This window comes from Macaca nemestrina, chromosome 10, assembly GCF_043159975.1.
Source record: "Macaca nemestrina isolate mMacNem1 chromosome 10, mMacNem.hap1, whole genome shotgun sequence".
Classification (NCBI taxonomy): Eukaryota; Metazoa; Chordata; class Mammalia; order Primates; family Cercopithecidae; genus Macaca; species Macaca nemestrina.
In genome coordinates, this window is record NC_092134.1 from 40278773 (window position 1) to 40290880 (window position 12108).

At 37.7% G+C, this 12108-nt stretch overlaps 1 protein-coding gene across 1 annotated transcript in view; it reads left to right on the forward strand.

Annotated features, from left to right (window-relative positions):
- LOC105483719 (early endosome antigen 1) overlaps positions 1-12108 on the forward strand; it is a 161711-nt gene that overhangs the window by 53873 nt on the left and 95730 nt on the right. Inside the window, exon 3 of the mRNA XM_071071314.1 lies at positions 11519-11646. Within this exon, the coding sequence (XP_070927415.1) occupies positions 11519-11646 (128 nt within the window). The remainder of the gene's footprint in view (positions 1-11518; positions 11647-12108) is intronic.

Here is a 12108-nt window from a genome sequence, read left to right on the forward strand (position 1 = left end):
TTGTGATATATAATATTTCACTGTCAACCACAGTTATCCTACTGCGAGGTAGAATACCAGCAAGTAAATACTTTTTGAATGAATGACTGTATATGGAAACTTAACAGTGAACAAACAAGAGTAAAGTGAAAGTCAACCTAAAGCTATGGTGGCAATAACAAAACAGCCAGGCATTGTGGCTCACGCCTGTGATCCCAGCACTTTGGGAGACTGAGGCAGGTGGATCACCTGATGTCAGGAGTTCGAGACCAGCTTGGCCAACATAGTGAAACCCCGTCTCTACTAAAAATACAGAAATTAGCTGGGCGTGGTAGCAAGCGCCTGTAATCTCAGCTACTCCGGAGGCTGAGGCAGGAGAATCCCTTGAATCTGGGAGGCAGTGGTTGCAGTAAGCCGAGATCCTGCCACTGTACTCCAGCCTGGGTGACAGAGGGAGACTCTGTCTCAAACAAAACAAAACAAATGAAGCATATTTTTCTTTTTCTTTTTTCTCTTTCTTTTTTGAGACAGGGTCTCACTCTATTGCCTGGGCTGGAGTGCAGTGGTGTGAACATGGCTCACCACAGCCTGGACCTCCTGGACTCAAGTGATCCTCCCGCCTCAACCTCCCAAGTACCTGGGACTATAGTTGCACACCACCATGCCTGGCTAATTTTTTTTTTTTTTTGTATTTTTTTGTAGAGATGGGGATTTGCCATGTTGCCAAGGCAGGTCTCAAATTCCTAGGCTCAAGCGATCTGCCTGCTTTAGCCTCCCAAAGTGCTGGCATTACAGGCATGAGCCACTGCACCCGGCTGAAGCATCTTTTAAAAAAGAATTGTTTTGTAGTTCTAGCACTTGAGACTGTGGTCATCTGGAAGACAACCCTTTCATCAGTTAAAAAAAAAAATGAACTCATGTTCCTTACTTTCATCCCCGGATAATCTCCTTTAAGGGCTATTAACAAAAGGAATAATTAAAGTAATGATAGCTAACATTTACTGAATGTTTTCTTTGTACCAGGTACAATGATAAGTGCATTGCATGTATTATCTTACTTAATTGTCATGATATTCATATGAAGTAGGTGTTATTGTTATTCCACTTAACAGATGAGGAAATTGAAGGTCACATAGCTACTAAGAGTGTTATGAATCCAGGATTCAAGCCCAAGTCTAGCTCTTAATTGCTACCCTGTCTTGCTTCCCATCTGGCATCTGTTTTCAGTCTTCCTCTCTTTCTTTGCTATTCTAAGTGACTTTGATAACTCAAGGAACATTTTAACCTCCCAGTTCCTTAATGTTGTCAATGTCAATGATCTTTATTATCTCTTTTCTAGCTACTCAATTCCATGGCAGTACCTTCTACTGTATCATCAGGCACAATAGTTTCACCTGAAATATTAAAGTCATATGTCCCCATTCTTTACCATAATTATCCTCTCACAAACTTTCTTCTTCATATTCTCATATGAAGCATATTCATATGCTACTTCATTTCTTTGGCCTTGCTGAGTAATCTAGGTTTTTAATTGCTATCTTGTCATCTAGTCTCTCAGTCCTTCCCTTTCATCTTTAAGCGTACATCTAATGACAGGTCATATTTGTTGAGTACTTATAATATCTCAAGCGCTGTATTTAGTATTTTATATACACAATAACTCTAGAAGAATATGTGCTAATATTAGTCCCATTTTATAGATAAGGACACTTAAGCAAAGCAAAGTGATTTCCTTAAGGTCATATAATGAGGCATTGGTTGAGCCCCAAGTCCACATCTGTTTTTGACACTGACACTCATGATGTTATAACATTTCATCCTCATTGCTGTCTTTATTTTATTTCCTTTCTCCCTGATGCTTTCAATTCTAGTCTCTCATCCTATTATTCTTTTTTTTTGTTTGAGATGGAGTCTCACTCTATTGCCCAGGCTGGAGTGCAGTGGTGCAATCTTGGCTCACTGCAACCTCCGCCTCACGGGTTCAAGCGATTCTCCGGCCTGAGCCTCCCTAGTAGCTGGGATTACAGGCGCATGCCACCAGGCCTGCCTAATTTTTGTGTTTTTAGGAGAAATGGGGTTTCACCATGTTGGCCAGACAGGTCTCGAACTCCTGACCTCAAGTGATCTGCCTGCCTCGGCCTCCCAAAGTGCTGGGGATGCAGGCATAAGCCACCATGCCCAGCCCCGCATCCTATTATTCTTATTTGACAAAACCTTAGGCCATACATAGATCAGTATAACAGCGCATATTTTAAAATATTGGTATTGTTAGGTATAGGGAATTTAAAATATTGTTTGAAGATGGTTTTATTTGCCTCAGAAAATTATAAGGAAGAATCATCTGGGAATTATGGGTGTGGGAAAGAATGGGATCTCAAACTAGTGGAATATAGTAAACACTAAAAATTACTTTCATTAAATTACTTTCAAGGAGAACTTCTTTGTCGAGCACATTATATGACAGAAAAGTATTTGTTATTCTTGCCAGTAATTTCTTAATCTCGGCTGGGCACGGTGACTCACGCCTGTAATCCCAGCACCTTGGGAGGCCAAGGCAGACAGTTCTTGTCAGGGGAGGGGTTGGAGACCAGCCTGGCCAACATGGTAAAACCCCATTTCTACTAAAAATACAAAAATTGGCCAGGTATGGTGGCACGTGCCTGTAATCCCAGCTACTCGGGAGGCTGAGGCATGAGAATCCCTTGAACCCAGGAGGTTGAGATGGCAGTGATCTGAGATTGTACCACTGCACTCCAGCCTGGGCAACAGAGTGAAACTGTCTCGTAAATAAATAAATAAATAAATAAATAAATAAAATAAAACAAAAGCTAACTTGCCAATAATAGGTCTTACATAAGTAAGGACAAAGTATCATAAAACAGAAATAATTTTTAAAAGTGTCATAAGCAAAATAATATTCTAACTGAAGCAACTGGATACCATAATGAAAAGAAATTGAACCAATGCAAATTTATAGCATAAGGATGGGAACTAATTTTAGAAGTCTGACTTTGGATAAATTTTCACCTTTTGTACAGTTACCACTCGAAAATTTTCCTTATGTGTACTAAAAGAGATACACTAATTATTTTCTTGTTATTTCTCTTTGCATTGTCTTGTTTTATACAAATTTTTTTTGTATATTTTTCTAAAAGTTGTTATTTCACAGGGTTTCATCTGCCCCTTATGTATGAAAAGATGTATAACTGCTATTGATTTATCGGAGCATTACCAGAAAGTGCACGATGAAAATGAAACAAGAGGACAGGAACTTCTTAATGACTCAAGTGTTACTGTGGGTCCTGTATATTTTGTTTTAGCAGCTTGGTTTTGGGTTGCTCAAAATAGCTCATTTTTCCTTGCCTCGGTGTTGCTTAACTTTTTATGCTATAAGGGAATATGGATTGCTTTAATTATGCATGCTTAAAGGAAGTTTCAATTAGGAAAAGAGGCTCTTGGGAAGTCTGCGTGGTTTCTCTTACTGTTTGCAGCTGTCTTTCTGTGAATTTGTAAATAAATATAGAAATTTAAGTTAATATTTTGTATCAATTTTGCCCTGAAATCAAAATATTAAGTGAATATTATTCCAACATTGGTAAGTTGTATTTTTATTATTTTGTTAATGTTTCATTAATGGATGTACTAAAATGCTTTAGTATAAAATACTTTGCTCTTACATAGAAAGAGGACTTTGAGGCTGGGTGCTGTGGCTCATGCCTGTAATTCCAGCACTTTGGGAGGCTGAGGTGGGCAGATCACTTGAGGTCAGGAGTTCGAGACCAACCTGACCATTGAGGTCAGGAGTTTGAGACCAACCTGGCCAACATGGTGAAACCCTGTCTCTACTAAAAATACAAAAACTAACTGGGGTGGTGGCACGTGCCTGCAAGTCTAGCTACAGGGAAGGCTGAGGCACAAGAATCGCTTGAACCTGGGAGGCAGGGGTTGTAATGAGCCGAGATCATGCCAGTGCACTCCAGCCTGGGCAACAGAGTGAGACTCTGTCCCATCCCCACCCCCTGCCTCCCCACCCCCCGCCAAAAAAAAGGAAAGAAGACTTTGCATATGAACAGTTATTGTCCCTACTGGGGAAAATATACAGCATTAGAACTTGAATCTCAGACTGTCTCAATTTTCGTTTTAATTCCCCCAGACTTGAGGATGGTGACAGAATGACATACTCTCATAAGTAACAGTGGATCACTCCAAAAATATTTCTCGGTATTTCTCAGTATGTGAGGCTGCACATAACAAAGGCTGAGGAGGGGAGCAAGTTAGGGGAAGCACTGCCCATTTTCAGGCTGAAAAGAATTTCTCAGATGATCCTGATAATATGTTTTCTTTGAAAATCACTATGGTATTCCAAAAACAAAGGAAACATAGCTTTTAAAAAGTATTTTATAAATCTTATAAAATAATGCAAACTTTTGCACCAGAAAGACCAAAAATTACTTTTTTTCTATGAGGTAATTATGTATATAAGAAAGCACTCTCACCAACATTTAGTTATTTGACACATTAATGGAGTACCTTTTATGTGGCAGATATTTTGGCAGGTGAGGGAGATAATAGATGAATAAGGTACAATCTCTACCCCAGGGAGTTTCTATGATAGATATTATTTGCAAAAAGTGCAGTGGCTAATTCAGCATGAGAGGAACTCAGGAAAAACTTTGTAGGAGGACAGTTAAATGAGAGATTTTAACAGTGGTGGAGAAATGGGTGCATGTAGGATAATACTAATTAAACTAGCCGAAGCAGTGCAAGCAAAGATGGAGGCATAAAAGATTCTTGAAAGTCTGCTTAGCGTTTTATCACATGTTATCCTTCTGGACCTTGTGGGTCAACTTTTCTTCTTGATGGGCTAGCCAAAATCAAAATTAATAATCTCACCTACTCTGCACTTAAGGTAAGGGCTTTCCTTTTTTTTTTTTTTTTGAGGCAGAGTCTCACTTTGTCACCCAGGCTGGAGTGCAGTGGTACAATTTTGGCTCACTGCAGCCTCCTCCCGGGTTCAAGAAATTCTCCTGCTTCAGCCTCCCAAGTAGCTGGGACTACAAACGTGCACCACCACGCCGGGCTAATTTTTTGTATTTTTTTTTTTTTTTCCAGTAGAGATGGGGTTTCACCATGTTGGCCAGGGTAGTCTAGAACTCCTGGCCTCAAGTGATCTGCCTGCCTTGGCCTCCCAAAGTACTGGGTTTATGGGCTTGAACAACTGCAAGCCAGGGCTTTTCTTTTAACTAAAAGGATACTTGGTGTAACAGGAGTACCTTAAGTATCTAGTTAAGGTAAGTTCTTAGCTGCAGTGGATATGAGAAAGGATTACAGATAACCAGACTCTTAAGTATATTGAATATATTGTTTTTAATCTTAAGTAAATTGTGTTTTTTGGAAGTTGGTGACAAATTTGAAATGACTAAGGGAAATAAATGTAGCTGGCTAGCTTTAGTGTATTATTGTTAGCTAACAGTCCTTCTCTGGAATTTATCTAGCAACCTCGATCCCCTTGGAGATTATTTAGAAAAAAATAGAGGAGTCTCATATATCAAATTGGTTTTCAAAGTCCATGAACTAAAGGTCATGCAGTCTGTTCATGGCACATCCCTGAGGCACTCATTCTAAACTCATTATACTTTTATTTTAAATGAATGATGGGTTTTAATAAACTTAAAAAAAAAACTACCCATCCCATTTATTGCAGGTTAGCATTCCCAGAGCTAGCATGCTAAGAATTTTTAGAAATGACTGTTGAAATGCAAAGCAGGCAAACTATAAAATGTGGGTATAAGAATTAAAGAACCTTGCCAGAATTAATAGAGTAGAAGACATCTCTTCAGTGATAAATATTTATGTCTTGGAGGCATTAGGCAAAGGTTTAATGTCATCTGTTTGAGAAGATGAGGAATTATATGTATTTTAGAAAGATTTATTTTTATTAGAAAGTTTTATTTAAACAAGGAAATCTTAATCACATGGAAAATTCACTTATGTGGAATATTTCTATAATATAATGTATATTACTGATTTCTAAAATTTCTCATTAGGAATGAATCATTTATTTCTGGAGTATTAATCTGGTAATTTTTGGAAGTTGTAAGAAGGTATGGCATACCTCAATGTGATCATTAGCTTTCTGGGACTCTTAGGTATCTGGAGCCCAAACCTGAAAGTGGAGACAATAGTCAAAAAGCCACAGTTGTGAAGATTAAATCATGTAATAAGGATGTAGCTTCTCCGAGGAACACTTTTTCATTTGCTTTCTAGTTCTTAGCAGAAGTTGAGACACAAAAGAGAAATGACAGGCTAAACATTATACAGGTACATGTACTGTTGCACTAAAGGCATATCTACTAGTGTTGTACAACAGTGGGTAGGAGATCTAAGAATGCCAACAGATGGTTTCGAAGAAAATGAGAGTAACAGCAGCTAGACTAACATCCTGACTGGGAACATTCATTCATTCAGAAGACAATGTTGAGTACCATATCTCGGAGCCTAATGTCATCATTGTATTCTGATGTCCAGAGGCACATCCTCAATACTACTATTTGCTCATTTCAGGAGTTTCATAGGAGATTATTGCATTTATCACCTGTCGTCCCCTGCCCTTCGTTCTGGCTCTGTGATCAGAACACACCTAGAAGCCTTCTGTTTCCTAAATGTAACATGGCTATTCATAGTGTTTCCTGCACCTTTGTTTATGCTCCTCCGTTTGCTTAGAATGCTTTTTTCTCTGCCAGGTAAACTCCTATTTATTCTTTAGTACCGAATTCCAGTGACTCTCTCTCTCTCTCTCTCTCTCTCTCTCTCTCTCTCTCACACACACACACACACACACACACACACACACACAATGCAGCTGCAATAAGGATGGAGATGAGACACATATATAATGTGTATATATATTTTTGTAAAGTATTAACTGCTGCCACAGGTGGAGTTGGATACTTCTCCTGCGTTCCCATAATTCTTTATCTATAATTGTATTACATAGCATTGTATGGTAATATTTGTCTACATATCAGTATCCCCAGAAAACAGTGAGCTTTGATTCTGCCACATAATGTGCATAAATACTAAATGAGGATATACATTTTTTTTTGCATCAGCACTCAAGGAACAGGTTTTTTATTTATTTATTTTTAGTTTTTACATGCTCAGAGTACTTATTGCTTAGCTCATTTTCTCCCTTGGAAGATTTTATAATCTGTAAGCTATTAAAGATCTTCTGTTTTTTGGGCCAATTTTGCACTGCCAGGTTCTTTCATATTTCAGTGAATAAATATACAATATAGAAAAATATAGTATGTTTAAAGTACCACCTGTGGCCATTATGGAAATATGGATGAAAAAAATCCAATATGCTGTGTATTATAGTGAGTAAAGGAACTTGACAAGCTAATGAGGGTGCTCCTGGAGGGAAGAAGCAGTATACGCAAAGGCACAGAAGTTTGAAGTATGATGGCGTGCTCAGGGAAATGCAAGTATTTAGTATTGAAATATGGTGAGGGAGTTAGGGGAATGGTTATGCAGAACCTTGTATGCCATATTGATGATAAAGGTTGGTGAAGGATATTGAAGAATCTATTTTATAAAGATTCCTCTGGCAGCTCTGTGGAAGATTAATTAGGGAGAAGGAAGACTAGATATAGGAGCACTGTTTCTAATGTTATTGCAGTAGTCTGGACAAGAGATACTGAGTGTCTGAACATGAGTAGCTACAATGAGGATGGAGATGAGAAGATGGAAAGGAGAAATGTTTTTGCTTAATGTTTTATTAGAAATGAATCAGAGGGAGAGTAGAGAGTAGTAGCCAAATTTTTAGGTTTCTAGTTCAGGTGAAAGGTGGGTGTTGGTGAGAAAAGGAGGTTTGGGAAGTGAGTCTTGCATTTGTTGTATTAGAGATGCCTGTGGGATGCAGGTAGAGATACATGTTGTTAAAGATGCATAAGAATTCTGGAGTGCGTTCTTGCCTAGATAGATGGATTTGGGAGTCATCAGCATGTCAGTGATAGCTAAAACCATTGCATTGTTATATACCTGGGAGAATGTTGAGTCAGAAGAGGAGGAGATCAATGAGAGACCTTGGGAAACAGTGATCTTTAAAAGGAATTGTATTTTGTTTTTCATAGAAGCAAGAGAAGATGACCATTCTTATATGTAAAAGCTGTACATTCTCATAAAATAAAACTTACTTTCCATAGAACCTTCAAAGTTATAATGTATTTACTTGTTTCTTACAGTGCAGGAGCACCACTGCCACACACATTCCATTTTATTTTTGTATCTGTAATGGAGGGGAATTTTAGAATTGTGGTATACTTGATGGAAGCAAAACAAGTTTATTTCTTGCTACCTTTAAGTAGCAGAATTGTATGTGTAATAATTTTATCATGTTTTTGCTAATTACTATTTTTTTTTTAATCTTTGATTTAATGAGTGACTACAAATATTCTTGTTTTTTTCTTTGAGAAAGAGTCTTGCTTTGTCACCCAGGCTGGAGTGCAGTGGCATGAACTTGGCTCACTGCAACCTCCACCTCCCAAGTTCAAGCGATTCTCCTGCCTCAGCCTCCCGAGTAACTGGGACTACAGGTGTGTGCCAGCACGCCTGGCTAATTTTTTGTATTTTTAGTAGAGACAGAGTTTCACCGTGTTAGCCAGGATGGTCTCGATCCTCTGACGTCATGATCCACCCTCCTCAGCCTCCCAAAGTGCTGCAATTACAGGCGTGAGCCACTGCACCTGGCCCACAAATATTCTTTAACATATGAAATTTTCATGCACAATAGATTGCATGAGGATATTCTTGTGTATTAGGGTGAAAAATGGGCTGATAGTGTTTTCAGAATTAATATCCAGTAATATTTTTTAAAAGTCAAGATTTTGGAGTAAGTCCTCCTCAAAACCCTTGTTTGTGTGTGCATGTGTGTGTATGTGCATGTATGTGTGTGTATGTGTGTAAAGTGTGGGAAACTATTATCTATAAAAACTTTGGAATGCAAATAATTTAAAGAGTAATTCAAAATTGAGAGTTTTCTATTTATATTGGATTGATGATGCTGAAGTATTATGTTATATATATGTGAATACACACACACACACACACACACACATTTTTCGAGACAGAGTTTCACTCTTTTTGCCCAGGCTGGAGTGCAGTGGCACGATCTTGGCTCACCGCAACCTCCACCTCCCGGGTTCAAGTGATTGTAGTGCTTCAGCCTCCTGAGTAGCTGGGATTACAGGTGCTTGCCACCAAACCCGGCTAATTTTTGTATTTTTAGTAGACATGGGGTTTCGCCCTGTTGGCCAGGCTGGTCTCAAACTCCTGACCTCAAATGATCTGCCTGCCTTGGCCTCCCAAAGTGTTGGGATTGCAGGCAAGAGCCACTGCACCTGGTGGTATTATGTCATATTTTGAATATTACCAACAATTCGATGGATACAGAAGTTGAGTAAGTAATTTTTTAGAGTACCAGCACACAGTTGGAGAGAAAGCTGTGATTTGTTTGATTTGCCAATTTACTTTGCAATCAGGTACCCCTACAATATAAACTTCAGTGCCATCTTGTTAATCATTAATTCAGTTTCATGCATTAAGGTGTTTTTTCATATGTATATATTTTGCCTTCTCAGTTTTTTGAAGGCCAAGACTGTATTTTGCCATTTGTATCTTGTAGAGAACTTTGATAACACTTGAAATTATAGCCAATAAATATTTTTGAATAAAGTCACTAAAAAGTTAGATAAAAGGGCTTCTTTTAAGGTAGTCATTTATAAGGGTGAGTCAATGAGTTTAAGAGATAGTATAGCATATTGGAACATGGGATTTGTCTAGCAGACTTGTGCATCTTTTGGTTTAGTTAGGTTAATGATTCTAGGAAAGTAATGTAATTTTCTGAGGTTTAATTTCCTCTTCTATAAAATGGAGATAATAATACTAACAAAGTATTGAGAAATTTAAACAAAGTTGAATAGGGAAAGCACATAGTATGGAATTTAAAAATAATCATTATTGTTATACATTCCATCCTGTATCTAACAGCTATCTGTACTAGTGCTTCTCAAATATTTTTGATAGCAACCACTTAAGAAACACACTTTTCTGTCATCACTCAAAACAAAAGTTAATAAAACATTATTTATTCTTACTACATATGATGAACTCTAATATATTTTGTTGTAGAGAATTATTATTTTAAAGTTGTGGCCAGGGCCGGGTGGTGGCTTACTCTTGTAATCCCAGTGCTTTGGGAGGCCGAGGCGGGAGGATCACGAGGTCAGGAGATCCAGACCATCCTGGCTAACACAGTGAAACCCTGTCACTACTAAAAATACAAAAAATTAGCCGGACGTGGTGTCATGTTCCTCTGGTCCCAGCTACTCAGGAGGCTGAGGCAAGAGAATTACTTGAACCTGGGAGGTGGAAGTTGCAGTAAACCAAGATCGTAGCATTGCATTCCAGTCTGGGTGACAGAGTGAGACTCCGTCTCCAAAAAAAAAAAAAAAAATTGTGGCTGGGCATGGTGGCTCATGCCTGTAATCCCAACACTTTGGGAGGCTGAGGCAGGTGGACCACCTGAGGTCAGGAGTTCGAGACCAGCCTGGCCAACATGGTGAAACCCCGTCTCTACTAAAAACGCACAAAAAATTAGCCAGGAGTGGTGGCAGGCGCCTGTAATCCCAGCTACTTGGGAGACTGAGACGGGGAGAATCCCTTGAACCCAGGAGGCAGAGGTTGCAGTGAGCCAAGATCCCACCATTGCACTCCAGCCTGGGCAACAGAGTGAGACTCATTCTCAAAAAAAAAAAAAAAAAAAAAAGTTGCAACCCAGTAAGTTTATTTCGTGATTCATTAATGAATTGCAATCTAAAATTTGTAAAACATGGATCTTTATCAGCATCTTTAACATAGTACTCTAGTTGATAGTTTTAACCATATAATAATTCTGGGATTAGTTATATAGTTGTATTTGTTTTTTATATTTTATGGGGCTACACACTAATTTTAGGCCTTTACTGTGTTAGCTGTAGATTAGCAAGGAAATTTACTGACTAGAATACTGGTCTATCATTGTCGATATCTGAACTCTGTGGTGATTATGAATTACTTTTTTTCCTCTCAGTGATTCATCATCTTTTTTTTTTTGTTAGCATTACTGTGAAGTAGATTGGAACAGATATTATTTTACTAACGAGGATATCTAGAGAATGGAAGGATATGATGGCAGATCTTCTCAACTAATCTATATTAGAACTAACTTTTCAGATTAGACTTGGATACTCCAGCTATTAATTTATCTAACCTAAAAGATGGTTGCAAGGGCTTTCTTTGTATTTTGTAAACTTCAACTAGAATAGACAATGAAGTATCTTTGTATGATACTAGAATTTGGGATTGATACCATAAGATATAATTTACCTAATGGCACCATTGGTAGGATTAAGACATTTGATGATATTTAATAATATGCAAATTGTTGTTTCACAATATTAAATACTATTTTGAAACTTTTTTCTGCCCCTTTCTGTAGGGTTTCATATGTCCCCAGTGTATGAAATCTCTTGGATCTGCTGATGAACTTTTCAAACATTATGAAGCTGTTCATGATGCTGGTAATGACTCAGGTCATGGAGGAGAGTCTAATCTTGCTTTGAAGCGGTACAGTATGATAATTTTGAAGTATAATGTTATGGAATATGCATATGATATCATTGTTTAATCATGATTAATTAGCTTATGAAAATAGTAACCTTTTTGTATTATTTAATTTAAATCTGTCGTCATTTAGCATATCCTTCCTCCATTATTGTTAAAAACTATTCAATCCTTGACCAGTAACTATCTATGCCAGCAACTACAATACGGTACATAGGTTATGTTTTTAATGAAGATTGTGAGTTAGCGAAAGAAGATTAAATTATAGTTAGCATATTGTGTGTAATATAAGATATTATTTGCTTAGATGACTTTATAGTAAGTTGTTAAAATAATGAATTTAGCTAACAATTAAAATTTAATTTTTAATTTAAAATTTAAAAAATTCCATTTATAATCACCAGTATAGCAATAAGCACACGTACACATTGTGTTTTTTGATAAGTTGTCTTCATCATTTTAAGA